The sequence below is a fragment of the Lissotriton helveticus genome, chromosome 3_1 (assembly GCF_964261635.1).
Source record: "Lissotriton helveticus chromosome 3_1, aLisHel1.1, whole genome shotgun sequence".
Classification (NCBI taxonomy): domain Eukaryota; kingdom Metazoa; phylum Chordata; class Amphibia; order Caudata; family Salamandridae; genus Lissotriton; species Lissotriton helveticus.
Window position 1 is genome coordinate 1,029,559,972 of NC_136061.1, and position 15,368 is coordinate 1,029,575,339.

A 15,368-nucleotide genomic window follows, 5' to 3' on the forward strand; every position below is an offset into this window, starting at 1 on the left:
GAGCAGATCTTCCAGCAGACCCATGATCACTTGGATACCGGGACTCAAACCCTTAATCTTGAGAGGGAGAGTCTAAGACCATAACCATTTGACCACAAGTGACTGACTACACTACCCTACAGGGCAGAGAATACAGAGCAAAAGTTGACTGGACAGGGGTTTACCAGATTTTATCATAACACAGTACATGAGACACAAAAGCTATATTCTGGGAAGTCAAGATGAAATGCATTAGTGAAAAAGAAGTAGAAGAGTCACGCTTCATATGTGTAAAACTCATGTTTTGGCTAAGGATGGTGGCCCAGAGGAGGTGGTTGCATCAGAGTAACTATGTGCCCCACTTCAGCAAGAGCAGAGGCTGTCTGGAAGATAGCTCAGCAGTAAATGAGGATGGTGATCACATTATTACAGCGACTGCCTTGCTAGTACAGCTGAAGGTTATTCCACTGTCATGCACAGATTGAAAATAGTATATCCTTGAGATGGCCACCTTTCAGGACTCTGAGATTTTTAGCCTGAGTTGTTTTGGTTGGGGGGGAAGTAATATGTAGTGAGCTTGTTACATCGCAGAAAGTACATGCAAAAAATCATTGAATGACAGAGTATGAAGACAGCTGCATGAGCCACATGGGTATAAGATAGCATTGTATGCCTCACATTTTTTCCTACATTGCTCGCAAAGTCCTGAAGGAGCAAACAGGACTGGTGCAGCTCAGTGTTTAATGGACTTTTAGATGTACAGGATGAAGGTTAGGCAGGGTAGGTTTAAGTTTTTAGTATGGCCTGTAAATTGGTGGGATCGGTATTCATGAGGTAGGTAGAGCTGCATAGCTAGGAGTGTACAGTTAGTTCATCAGGGCCGGTATTACGATAAGGGCACACTTTACCTGTTTGTGCCATGGTGCACCTTCAAAAAGGTGTGCCAGATGTAAACAGGAAAAGAGTGCCCTATTATGGTGAATTGGCTGTCCTCAGGGCAGTCGCAAAAGAGTGCTGCCTGGGGGCATTGCATTCAAGTTAAATACCGAGCTTCATGTTTCACAGTGCGGCAGGAAACCCGCCTGCACTTTTAAGAGGACTTAGAGATCCCCTTGTAAGCGGGTGCAATGAGTGACTGCAGCCGCCTGCAAGGGGTGGGGTCCACGGGACTCCCATTTATTCCTCAGGGGGCACACTGACAGTGCAACAACTTTCTGTGGTGTACTGTCAGTGTGCCTCCTGAGGGCATGATTGTAATACGGCACAGTCTCAGAGGCAAAGTGATTTATCAGTTGCATGGAGCCACGCTCCCATGCAAATGAGGGAATGCCCTCTAGAGTTAGCGCTGTTGTATTACAGAAGGGGCCCACAAGTGTCTGTGGCCCCTTCTGTAATACCAAAGTGCCCTAGGGGAGCACAGAATGGGTGCATTTGCCAGTTGAGCCCCTGGGGCACCTTCTGTAATCCGGCCCCAGGTATCTATATGGCATGTGGGCTACTGCATGCTCCTAAGTAGCAGGAATAACTCACACACCAAACAATGTACATTTTTATGGACCTTAAATTCCAAAAGAGATTTGCATAGCTAAGTGTTTTAGGCATGTACTAAGGGTTTCTGTGGTTGCAAACCTTCCACATTGCTAAAATTCAGGGTATTCGATTGCAGAAATCCTTGTGGTTCTGCACTGAACCAATTTTATGATTCAAAAAAGCCACTCTGAATCACGAAATGGGTTTCCAAATGGTTACCAATTAGAAAGGGGTTTGTTTTTGGCATCCTTCCAACCACCGAATATGTCTCCTTTGTATACATGGTTTGTGAACGAAATTCTGGTCGCAACCCATTGATAAGTTACAGTCTCCTGAGTTGAAGTGGTAACTCACTTGTAAAACGGAATTAGCAAATTGGGGTGGCAGCTCGAGCTGAATATGTTATGTTATGTGAACCGCTTCAAATTTTTATTTTAAGACCCAACATATTACCACTTTGGACAGTTTGCAAATTCATTTTTAGTACATATACCCCATTGTGCAGAACCTTAAATTACATTGATTCCAATGAAGGGCAAGGCAATGTGAGCCTGTTCTACAGAAACTGAGATACCTTAGGGAGGGTCTGGGAGCATACACTAAGGACATAACTAGACAGTGCAGTTGTTCTTCGTGTATTTACAGTACACATTATTTGTAATTTGATGTTCCGTCTCACGATTTTGGCAACGTGCCGAAACTAAGATCAGAACGTACGTCAGCAGGGTATAAAGACATCCCCTCCACATAACGCATACAGTTCTCAGACATTCCAGCTTGCAATCTGTACCTGCACATACTCCTGAAACACCATATTCAACTAGTATGTCCTCAAGTAAACAATCTACTAGGAGAGCGGGTCGATGGGATGGCTGGCCTATGATGTGGAGGGCAAACAGACAAACTGACACATAAAATAGGCGTCAGTGTCCTCGTCCACCTTTAATTCCAGTCTTTCTGCGGTTCATACCCTGTTAGAGATGAAAGTGGCACACCAGGCAAAGTGCTCATCTGAGTGAACAGGAAGTGATCTGTGCTAGTTGAATACGCTTTCTAGTGACCATACGGGGGAAGCTAATGTCAGTGAGTAAACTGAAGAACTTTTTCCAGTCGTGCATTGGATGCATCCACAAACAAGAAGAATATGTGCAATGTGGTTGGTTTATTCACCATGACATAACTGGTTTAGAGTTTGGTTTGGTTTTGAATACACAAGATGCTTCTCATGAGGCAAAGTCCTCACCCAGCAGTCGCTTGAGAGACCGCTGATGGAAAACGGGAGATATTTTGGTTGTCTTTGTTTTGAATCTATCCTATGGAACACATTGAGGCTTACAACTGGGTGAGCTATTTATAAACAAACACTGTGTACAATACAAAATAAGTGATGCTCACCATTTTTTCAAAGTTTACGAGGTTATCAATGAATGTCTTGTTTCCTTCATGAGTAAACGTCATATCTGTGCAGAAAGAAAAACAGGTTACTCACGAGTCACAACTATAGGAAACAAAACCATGCCAAGCAAACTACAGTTTTGTAAACCAAGAACTCCGAGGGCCTTATTACGAGTTTGGCAGATAGGTTACTCCATTACAAATGTGCTGGATATTCTGTCCGCCATATTACGAGTTCCATTACATCCAAAGGAACATAATGGACTCGTAAAAAGGCAGACAGGATATCCGTCACGTTTGTGATGGTATAACTCCTCCGCCAAACTCATAATCAGGCCCTTAGTGAAGAGCATTACACCGAACACATGTTTCCTTGTATCTGATTGAATGAAGTAGCTGACGTCTCAGAAGTGGGCACATCCATGCCTTTCTACAGAACTTTAGTATGCAGGGGTCACCCAGCAAGGCATCATTGTTGGCAGAGTCCATCACTACAGCATTGAAGAGTAATTTGCGACTTTCAAGCAACGAGACCATGTGAGTGACGAAATGAAGTACACATTTGTATCAATGTTGCAGTATTAGGACATTTAAAAGTACATTCTATTACCCAATAGTACAGAGTTGAATAAAAACCAGGGAGAAGATATACCTACTATGACTTGAGTGAATATATTTGGTGCTACCTGCCTTCATTTCACCCACCTTCGCTCTTGGGCTAGCTGAATTCATACCACATTTCAACCTTCCTTAGTTGAGGTGTCTCCCCCCTTGCCAGCAAGTAACCCTATGGTTTCTGTCTCTCTTTGTTTTAGCATCTGACATCACAAAGCTCTAGCTATCTGCTGTGAAAGATGATGTCACCAATACAAACCAACAATAAAGAGGTATGCACAGAGAGTGGGATATGGGCCAGCTACTTCAGCTGCTTGCTTTCTGGTGCTTTTTGCACGTTAGGCATTTTTTGTTGTTGCAGTTTTATATAATGCAAACCGCCAACCAAAGGTATTGGATCGCTTTACATGAGCACCAGTTACTGTCCTGGCTTGGGCCGTGAGTGCGAATGAAACCTTGCAGAAGTACACACTCCATTCCCCTCCATCTCTCTAAACAAACAGTTTTGCCTGTTTCACTGTGAGCAACCTGCAGGCTTTACTCTTGAACTACTAGGTGCTCTCTCTTCCACATGAATGGGAAGGCAATGCCCCCAACGCTCCATAACACCAGCCGCCAGTGCTCTACATGGTATCCTGGCTGCAGTGCATGCATCCAGCTCAATGGCAACTGGATGATGCTCTGTAGTAGGTTTCCAGAATGGTGAAATGAGTAGGTCAGTTGAAGGGGATTTGATGAAGATGTGAGATGTACCTTCTTGTTCTACAATAAAGGCTTTACTTATGATCTTGGATGGATTCATCATTACATTTTGGCGACGATTGATGGCTCAACAAGCAGAGATTATGGAGGACCCATGCAGATCCAACAAACTTTAATTTTTTTTTTATTCAAGTACGAATTTTTGCTCACAATCTTTTTTTAATTACTCTCCATGGATCAACTACAAGAATTATCCTTTTAATATATCTTTCGACATTTCACGTGAAGAAATTTAATCTCAGATAGATGGATGTCAAGGACTTACTTGTAACTTAATTGTAAGTAGAGTGTAACTGACAAAGCTGAATAAGAGATGATTGATGACTTAATAGTGTTGGACAGGAAATAACTTTTGATCATCTAGCAGTCGTGGACTTGCTCGCCAAAACTTACTCCTACCTTGAATGATATGGTGTGCATCTAACAGTGTTGATTGAGAGATTTGGTTAAATCTGCGCTAATATCCACTGGGAGAGTGCACCTTGCGGAGCGATTTACAACTGTAAAAAAAAATCCTACCCAAAATGTATTTAAAGTGCACTACTTTACTTTAAAACATGTACTAACCTCTTCATCTCCAACGGTGTTAACCAATGGCGTTTCTCGGCCGCATTGTTCGAGCGGCGGCACCATTCCAGTTCTACGGGTGAGCCATCCTTCCCTTGCATATTCTTTGCGAACACCACACACAGAGGTTCGACTCCTCGGAAGTAGACACACGACGTACTACGTACCACGCCATCACGTAAGGTCACGTTACGCGACGTTGCGTGCCTCCATTTTGTTACAAGAACCGGCTTATCAACAAGAATCTTCGATCGGTACATATTTTCTTTCCTTTACAACGATTTCGATAAATTTCAAGGTACTCTCTTTCTAAATTCTAAAATTGTAGTTTTTCCTCGGTGATGTGCACACCGCACACCACGATTAATCTTATCTTTACACTGTGATGTGCACACCTTATAGCAGTTATTGCACATCGGATTCCTTTACTTTTACACACTGATGTGCACACCTCATACCTGTTATTGCAAATCGGATTTCTTCACTTTTACACAGTGATGTGCACACCTCATAACAGTTATTGCACATCAGATTTCTTTATTAATACACGGTGATGTGCACACCTCATAGCAATTATTGCACATCAGTTTCATTTACTGTATCACGGTGATGTGCACACATTTGGTCATAATCTTGTTTATTACAATTTTTTAATAATCAACTTTGTGCACATATTTATATTTAGTTTATTGTTACTTAAGTTCAATTTACACCTTACAATGGCATCACAAGGTGGATTAAATACTCCAGTTCCATTTTTGCCACGTCCTGGTGAACCTTTAATTAAATGCTCTGATTGGAAAGACTATTTTTTAAACTATATTGATGCATTAGAGGAAGAACATGAAGAAGCATTTTCTCAATCTAGAAAAAAGAAGATGCTTCTCTATAGTCTTGGTCCTGAATGAAATAGAGTGCTTAAACAAATGGAAAATAAAGTGAGATAAGCTGACAGTGCTAATGTGTTTCTTGATGCCCTGGAAGATTTAGATTCACATTATCACCCACTGGTGTGTGTGGGTATTAGTAGGTATGAATTCTTCAAAAGGAAGCAAGGGAAGTCAGAGTCCGTAGAGGATTATGTTTCCTCCTTAAAAAAGTTAGCTATCAATTGTGAATTTGGTACACTTCATGACAGTTTCATCAGAGATCAATTGGTCATGCATTCTAATAACTCGTCCATTCAAGAGAAATTGGGCACTTGTGGAGACGCTCCCCACAATGAAATCTTTGCAATCGTAAGAAAAGCAGAAATGTCTAAAAGATGTGCGAAAGTTGCACTTAAAGACAAGGAAGAAGGTTTAATTGTTAGCAAAGTCTCTCATGCCATACTAAAAAGAGTGATAAACGATCATCATCTGATGTCAGGAAAAATTTTAATATCACAAACAAAACCCAAGAGTGACAAAACTCCCAATTGTTATAGATGTGGCTATAACGGTCCTTATGCTAATGATACAAAATGCCCAGCGTTGAAATCTAAATGCACTTATTGTGGCAAAGTTGGTAATTTCACTAAAGCGTGCAGGGTAAGATTAAACAAGGAATAAAAGATGGTTGGGTGCATTAAAGAGGGTGACACTGAAGCAAATAATAATTCTGATTCCTCTAGTGACGAAGTTATATTGTGCATTATTGATAATTGTGTTTCTAATGACATAGTGTCAAATGTCAACACCAAGTCTAAAAAGAAACCTACTTGTGATATTAAAATTGGGGGATCCTTATTCACAGAGTACCAGATTCAGGCTCCCCGTACACTATGATTCAACGTGACATATGGAACGAGCTTTTAGCTAATACCTTAAATAAAAACATATTACCTCCTGACATTCAGCCAATTACGTTTACTGGTGAAAAAATCCAGATGGTTGGATTTGTAGAGGAGATCTTTGCATTTAAAGGCAGGAAAGCTTTGGGTAAACTCTATGTTGCAGAGGTAGGCCCCTCTGTCCTGGGCTGGAATAGACCAGGGAGCACTGGGGATCATTCTGAATCAAAAGAATGATAACCAAGTAATGATTTTGGAAGAAGGAGACAAGGAGTTTATGGATAAAATTGTGAAACAGTTTCCCAAATTTTTTTCAGGTGAGGTGGGTAAGTTAGTCGGGTTTTCGCATAAAATTGTCCTTAAGAATGATGCCCGTCCTGTCAGTCATGAAGCTAGGAACATACCTATAAGTGTAAGGGAAGCGGTTATGAATGAATTAGATAATTTGGAGAAGAAAGGTGTGATTGAGCCTATAGAGAGCGCAGAGTAGTTGGCCCAATTGGTCATCGCGAGGAAATCGGACGGCCGTCTGCGTTTGTGTGTAGACTTGAGGGACCTAAATAAAAACATTTTACTAGATAAGTTTTCTTTACCTAGGATAGATAAACTCTTAGCTCAAACAAAAGGCATACAATGGTTTTCGACTATTGACTTTACGTCTGCCTACCACCAGATACCCTTGCATGAATCCAGCAAAAACTTGACTGCATTCATTACACCTTTTAGGTGTTATCGCTTCATCAGAATGCCTTTCGGATTAGCTTCTGCGGCAGCAGTTTTTCAGCGGCTAATGCACAAACTGTTCAAGAACGTAAATGGAGTCACTTATTTTCAAGATGCCATTTTAATCATGGGCAGGAATAACCCCAGATCTGTTGACTGGGTGTGAGTGTTTGATTAGTTCAGATGCTCCGTCCATCACCACCCCCTTTTGTACCACCAGGAATGAAGAAGAGCATGATGACAGACTCTTTAAAGTGTTAAGCATTCTTGCTGAGAAAGGTCTAACAGCTGTACTTAAGAAATGTAGATTTGGTATGAATTCTGTAACATATTTGGGATATGAAGTGAGCGGGTGTGGCATTTCTCCTTAGAAGAAGTTAATTAATGCCATTGAAAATGCCCCTATTCCTAAATCTAAAGATGACTTAAGGTCTTTCATGGGTATGGCAGAGTTTTAGTCAAAATTTGTGCAAAAATTTGCCAACAAAACTTTCAACCTCAGACAGCTTCTCAAGGGTAAAAAGAAGAGATGAAGGATGCACCAGGATGAAGTCAAGAAATTCAGTGTATATTCCAAAATAGACTCTTTATTAAACTTTCAATTAAAAACATGGACATCAGTCAACGTGTTTCGAACCGAATCGAACTTCGTCAGGGAAAAAATTGTAAGCACGTTCAGCATACCACAGTTTTCCAAGTTGATTGGTTCTTTTGGACAGTATAACCCAGGTCCTTCGTAATAACTTTGACTTCATACTTCAAAATATAAAAAAGAATCCAAGGGCCAAAGTAACAGCCAATATTCCTTATCCGTGTTGATATTCGCGGTCTCAGTACCAGTCCCTCATTCAGACTCTCAACCAGCTCCTCAAGGTTAGACAGGAGTTTCATTGGAATGATGATCTTCAAAGTGATTTTGATAAAATAAGGAATGAACTTGTATCTGCTCTTCCATTACAAGCTTTTGACAGTACGGCTCACAGCATCATCACTACTGATGCTAGTGGGATAGGTTTGGGCGAGGTCCTGTCCCAAGTTTGTCATAATGGTTCGGAAGTAACTATTGGGTTTGTCCCAATTTTGTCATAATGGTTCGGAAGTAACTATTGGGTTTGCATCTTGTTCCTTAACCTCTCCTGAAGAAAAATTCTCGGTTATAGAGAAAGAGATGTTAGCCACAGTCTGGGCCATGGAAAAGTTCAGGCAGTTAATTTGGGGTACCAGATTTACTTTGCGTACTGACCACAAGCCCCTCCTTAAAATACTTACACCTGATGGTATACTAAATGCCACTCCCAGGATGGCTAGGTTGAGCCTTAAATTATTGGAATGTACATATGAGGTTGAGTATCTACCCGGCAAGAGGAACCAGATCGCAGATTATCTGAGTAGATCCCATTTACCTGTTCACGACAATTTTTATGATATGTGTGAAGACTATAATGTTGCCATTGTTCATGAAATTGGGGAAAACACTGTAAATGCCATTTCTAAAGAAGAATGGGATGAAGAATGTGGGAAGGACAAAACTTTAAATGCTGTTGCCAGACATGTTATTAATGGTTGGCCCAACAAATCTAGTTTACACAAAGATTTAAAACCTTTCTGGGAAATTAAGGAGGAGCTAAGTATTGATGATTGTAACAATTTATGAGGGGCGAAAGACTGGTAGTACCTTCAAATTTACGTGTTAGAACGTTATCCATCAACCATGAGGGCCATTTAGGAATAATACAACTTAAATCTAGAATTAAAATGTCCTTTTGGTGGCCTGGGCTGGACAGAGATATTGAAAGATTTGTCCAGCAATGTTCCACTTGTGCCAATGTTGACAAAGTTCAACGAGTATTCAAACCGTCTCTTGGTTTGAGACAAATTCCTGAGCACCCTTTGGTAGATTTGAGCATAGACTGGCTAGGTCCCATTGAAGACAATCATGGTTGCAGGAAATATATTCTTGTTGTCATCGATAACTACTCTAAATGGCCAGAGATTGAGATTACAGAAAAGTGTGACTCAAAAGAAGTTGTGATGTTTGTAGAAAAGTTATTCTTACGAGAGGGTATTCCCAGACACATTCTGTGTGACAATGTACCACAATTCATATTTGATAATTTTCTTCAATTCTTGAAAAGAAATGGTATTAGTGAAAAGAAAACTCTGTTTTACCACCCAGCTGGGAATGGAATTGTTGAAAGATTCAACAGAGTCATTATGGGAAGCACACAGGCAGCCATCAGTGCTGGGAAGAGTTGGGAAAAAGAATTGTACAGCACCATTTGGGCGTATAGAATCACTCCCACATGTACAAGTTATAGCCCATTTAGGATCCTTAGAGGTAGAGAACCTTACACAAAGGATAATGTTGCTTGGAATAGGAAAAAAGTGTGTGGAAAATGGGATCCTGCCTTAGTTCCTTCTTAATTACTCAATATTCACGAATCTTACATAAACGATTTTAAGACAAAACATGTCACCAAAGAAGCCAATCTACAGATTGGTGATTGGGTAAATAAAAATTAGGCTTTAAAGTTAAGAAAGGTGAGAGCAAATTCTCAAACCCTTTGCAAGTGATGGAGTTATACTCCAAATCCGCTAAACTGAGTGATAATAGAGTTTGGCATCATAACAGAATTGCAAAATGCAAAGGGAACTTTTCCATCACAAGCAATAAGGTAGGGAAGGCACCATCTATGGATTGGATGTGGGACGAGGTCATGAATTTTGAGAAAGTACCCCATACAAGTAATGGTGATTCACTTGCCAGTGTGTCCTTACCTTTGGAACAAGCCACGTGTAGCAAGTTTAAGATCACACGCGCTGGCAGATCAGTGAAAGTTCCAACAAAATTTAGGAGTTATGTAATGTGAATAATATATTTTCAAGTTTGTTTTCCTTTGCACAGGACATTTTATTGGTAAGAGGAAGTGTGGTGGGATTATTCTCACTTTAATTTACCTTTAGTAAGTGTAATTAGCATTTCATGTTGTTCTTCTTACCTTAGATTATTCTTTTAATGATATTCAGTATTTTATGTAACATTTACCTTTATTCTATGTTTCTTATTTTCTTGTTAATTGTAAAGAGAGAAGATGTAGTGTCCTGGCTGCAGTGCATGCATCCAGCTCCATGGCAACTGGATGATGCTCTGTAGTAGGATTCCAGAATAGTGAGATAAGTAGGTTAGTTGAAGGGGAGTTGATGAAGATGTGAGATGTACCTGCTTGTTCTACAATAAAGGATTTACTTATAATCTTGGATGGATTCATCATTACCCTCTTAGGCATTATTTTGGAGCAGGAGTCCTAGTGATGAAGATTTGAGGTTGCTTTGTTCGATAACCACTGGTTTAGACCTTCCATTAACTGAACGCTGTAAAGCTCAGGAAGGGGGTTAGAAAATGCTGCAAGCTTTTGGTGCTTTGCATATTGGTTAATTTATCTCCCTCTACTCTTCAGAAGACACTGATCATGTAATTCTGAATCTTTTCTTGATGTTGATTGGAGGTCTTAGCAATTTACATAATATTATGACAAGTACAATGATACTGTCTGGTGGAAGAATAAGCTTCAATGTCCTCCACTGGTTTAGGGTGCAGGATAAAGTCCCCATCAGCTTGTAACAGAGTCTTGACAGAAGTAGAGATGGTAAGTGCATCCATATACGGCCCCTCTTCCAGCTGTACCATAGCACACATCTCTGTGGATCGTATATTTAATTAGGATACTGGGTTCTTGGAAGAAGTTGAGGTAAACACCTTACAAGGGGGTGAGCAGTCTCGAAGTGCCTGGAGGAGTTAAGAGACAGCCTATGGCACGGCACCAGATGGAGCTGATACATGAGCAGGAATACTTTGATTTTGTGCATGTCAATGGGTGTTTTGGTAGTATATTGGAGTCCACTCCATTAGCATGAACAGTGGGCTCAACAACAGTAAATACCATAACTAGGTCAGCAGTGTGAATTGCCCTATGTTTTTATGTTTTCAATATTCTAAAAAATAGTGGATGACAGAGACCTAGTCTCTCGTTGCTCATCCATAGTTTTTTTTAACTCTACCATGTGTACCCTCTGAACAAAGGAAATCACTTTGCGTTTACACAGAGGTTGTCTTAACATTAGTCTGGATCCCACTCTTATTCAACATTATTTATTCTTAACTCCTTCTTCCTGGGTTTGAGGCTGCCCTGATACTACTGTCTTATTAGAGCAGGATGACTAGACAATGTTGCAGCATGCAACAAAAGTGTGGGTGAGTATTTTCCATCCAATACTAACGCTAATGTCCCCCTAAAAGATCTATGCATTCTTAATACAGTGATTTGGTTCACATCGCTATTTTAATCTTTTTTGTGTGGGTTTCAGTGTTTGGTTATTGCTCATGATGACTTGCAGAGTCTCTCACTCAGTGATTCAGCACCCAGTAACACAATATACACTTATTAGAGGAAGTGTGGGAGCCTGAAATACATTACTTACTTATTTAAAACTATATTTCAGAGAATAGATATACATAATTAATAAGAACCACATTCATTAGAGTTTTTCATTCATCGGTTACCAGATCCTCTCTTTCTATTACTTTGCCAGTGTTTGTGTAGCAATCCTTCCAACATATAGACTTGGTGTCATTTTCAAGCCTTTTACTAACTGGCTATGTAACAGGCTACTGGACTTGCAGGGAAAGGAGGACGCAAACATGGCTGTTGTACAGGACACCTCCACACTGATAGTTGCAGTGCTGCACACCGCAAGAGTACAGATTGACCCAGTAGATAATAGTACTTCCGGTGCTAGATCCAGTTTTGGTGAAGAGAAGGTAAGTGTGGGTTTGCCGATTGGGGCAAGGCTTGGTGTGAGTTATCTGAGGAGGTGAGAGTCAGAAATAAGGAGTGGGGAAGAAACATGGAAGAAGAAGCGGATGTACCAACACAACATATACTCAGACCAGGCTACAGATAGGAACAGGGTTTTCAGGTACTTTAGAAAACGCTTGTCCATGGTCAAGGCAATTATTTAGGAAGGTCTAGTGTCAGGTTTGAGGGCATTCCACTTTATCTAATCAACCCAGTGGCGTAAGGAATAGGGAGCACAATGTGAGTCAAGCAAAGCAGGGAAGTCTGTTGTCTTCCTTTCTTTCCAATTGCTGAGTACTAAGGTACTGGGTATTTGGTGAAGTGACAGAGGGTGATAACAAAGCAGCCCCACTGATCCTTTACATTATGTAAGCTGTCCTGACACATGCTATTTTTGCTTGTTTAGAGGGGTGAAGACTGTTGATACGGCTCAGAAAAAGACAGACCAAGTATTCTGCAAGAGTATCAACCAGTCAGTCCTCGTGGTAGGAGGGGAAATACTTATTTGTTTCTGTCTTAATCTGGTCTTAGTGTCTTAGATAACTATGATAATAAAGCCCCTTTTTAAATAGGTACTGTGTCTCGACCCCTACATCACCATTACAGAGTGAAAACTATTGTACAGGTGGGCTAACTTAATAACTTAGTAAATTGTAGTAAATGTACAAAATCAATAGAAAACGTTTTTGCTTAATTCTTGTATTTTCTGTCCTCCTATAGACAAATATACACATCTTTCAAAGAGTTTTTGATTTTCCATATTACCTTTTATTAGTAACGGTGTAAATGGAATAATAGGAGGATCCAGTTTTGCTACAGTCAGTCGATATGGCCTATGATTTCTTGACGGATCCTTAAACGTAAGAGAAGGCATTTCAATTATAATAAAAATAATGTTTTACGTTCATTGCAAAACGTTAAATGAGACATCTTTTATAACATGATAGACTTTACATTTAACCTTTTAAATTCCCTTTGCTATACCTTTCCTTACCAAGTTCATCACGTACATACATTTACATACATATACATCCACATAGTCCTACAACATCACATGTACATACAAATGAAGTCAAAAACCATATTTGGTTCAGCAAGCACAGAACGCTTGAATGTCAATTTTGCTCATGACAGAAAACTTTAATTAATGATTTACATTCGTAATATGTCCCAATACCTGATAGATACATTGATCCAAGAGGCATAAAGAATCCCACAGCATGAATCATTTTACATACTGATAAAAGAGAACTCCTTATGAAATGCCAACACCATAGTGACCAATACAAGTTAAAGAGAACACATTTTAGTTATTTTAACAGTGCTTGCATTAGCTAATAGTTTAACCAATAAGTTGCACACTACTACTTATGCAATTTCCTGAAAACTAAAATGACCCCCTATCTTTAAAATGACATTCTGATGGTACATATGTATGTCAATGAGATCTTCCCTGCTCACCAACCTTCCTGTGATATGTTTCTACAGGCAATCACAAAGCAAACTGGTCTGACCTTGCTGCCTGGTAAAATAGTTAATTTGTTTTTTATTTTTTACTGCACAAATTTGCAACAAATAGAAAATTTAAATGTGCCCACTTTAACGTGGCAGCTATATGATTAAATTAAAAAAATTACATTTAAAAAACATTCACTGATACACAAGTTACTACTTGTGTAACAATATATCTGTAAGAGACATTAGTTAGTGATAGATTCCTTGCCTTGGAATATCCCCAGGCGTCAGACTGGATCCGTAAAGTTTTTTCGTCAGCAGCACCCCTGCGCGTACGTCGCTGGTATCATAGTCGCTGAGATGATGTCGCCGGAGCTACTTAGACGCGCCCACGTGCGCTGATGTCAGTTCTGTACACACCTTTCCGCGCCACGAACGCAGATCCATGCAAGATACTGACCACTGGTGCATTGAAACTAGGGCCCTGAAAGGGATGACCTTAACCCTAGAAATCAGTTCGCAGAACAGGAAGGATGGGTGGGGTGGTAAGGAATCTATCACTAACTAATGTCTCTTACAGATATGTAAGACTGTCAAGGCAATAATGCTTAGTAAAAGTGTGCAGCGAGGCCCACGTGGCTGCCTGACAGATGTCTTGCAGGGGGACACCACGTCCCAATGCAGTAGTAGCTGCTGTCGCCCTGGTAGAACATGCACGCAACCCCACCGGAGGTTCCTTTTTAGTCAGAGAAAAACAGGTTTTGATACACAAGACGACCCAGCGGGAGACAGTCCTCTTGTGTATAGCCCGGCCTTTCTTGGTGCCCACGTAGCCAACAAAGAGCTGGTCATCCACCCGGAACTGTCGTGTGCGATTCAGATAAAAAGAGAGCGCATGTTTTGGGTCCAAACGGTGGAGGCTCTCTTCCTCTCTGGAAGGGTACGGAGGCGGAAAGAAAGTGGGCAAGGTGATAGTCTGCCCAATGTGAAAAACAGTGACAACTTTTGGCAAGAAGGAAGGGGGAGTGTGAAGCACAACCTTGTCCAGATGGACTGACAGAAAAGGAGGCTTACAAGAAAGAGCCTAGAGGTGAAAGCAACCAGGAAAGCAGTCTTCAAAGTCAACAAATGAAGAGGACTGTTGTTGAGCGGCTCAAAGGGAGCGCACATCAAAAAAGTAAGTACCAGATTCAAGTCCCACTGTGGCATCACAAACAGAATAGGACGGAAAAGGTGAGTAATGCCTTTGAGAAATCTATTAACAACAGGGGACTTGAAAAGAGAAGGCTGATCAGGGAGCCTGATAAAGGCTGAGATCGCAGAAAGGTAGCCTTTGATATTGCCCAGAGCAGAGCCCTGCCGGGCCAAAGAAAGAAAGAACAAAAGGACCGCTGAAAGAAGGACAGAAAGGGGATCCACAGCCTTTGCTGTGCACCATGCCACAAATTTGTTCCACCTGCAGGCATATACCGATTTAGTGGAGGGACGCCTGGCTGCCAGAATGATATCACAGACTTCAGGAGGCAAGTCAAACGGAATCAACTGTCGCCGCTCAAATCTCCACGCATGTAAGTGGAGGCTGGATAGATTCAGGTGACTGCGACTGACGATCCTCCCGAAGAGGCAGTCGGATCGGGGGATCTACGCTCATACTGAGTAGCTTGGGATACCAAAGTCTTCGAGCACAGTCTGGTGCCACAAGGATGACTTGGGCC

General features: G+C 40.9%; 1 protein-coding gene across 2 annotated transcripts in view; it reads right to left on the reverse strand.

The window, feature by feature from the left end:
- The window catches only part of RAPGEF4 (Rap guanine nucleotide exchange factor 4), a 980,403-nt gene that overhangs the window by 50,255 nt on the left and 914,780 nt on the right, over positions 1-15,368 (reverse strand). For both annotated transcript variants that reach the window (XM_078681558.1, XM_078681557.1), the window contains 2 exons: positions 12,964-13,051; positions 2,905-2,969 (listed from right to left, as the gene is read on the reverse strand). In XM_078681558.1, coding sequence (XP_078537684.1) covers positions 2,905-2,969; positions 12,964-13,051 — 153 coding nt within the window. The remainder of the gene's footprint in view (positions 1-2,904; positions 2,970-12,963; positions 13,052-15,368) is intronic.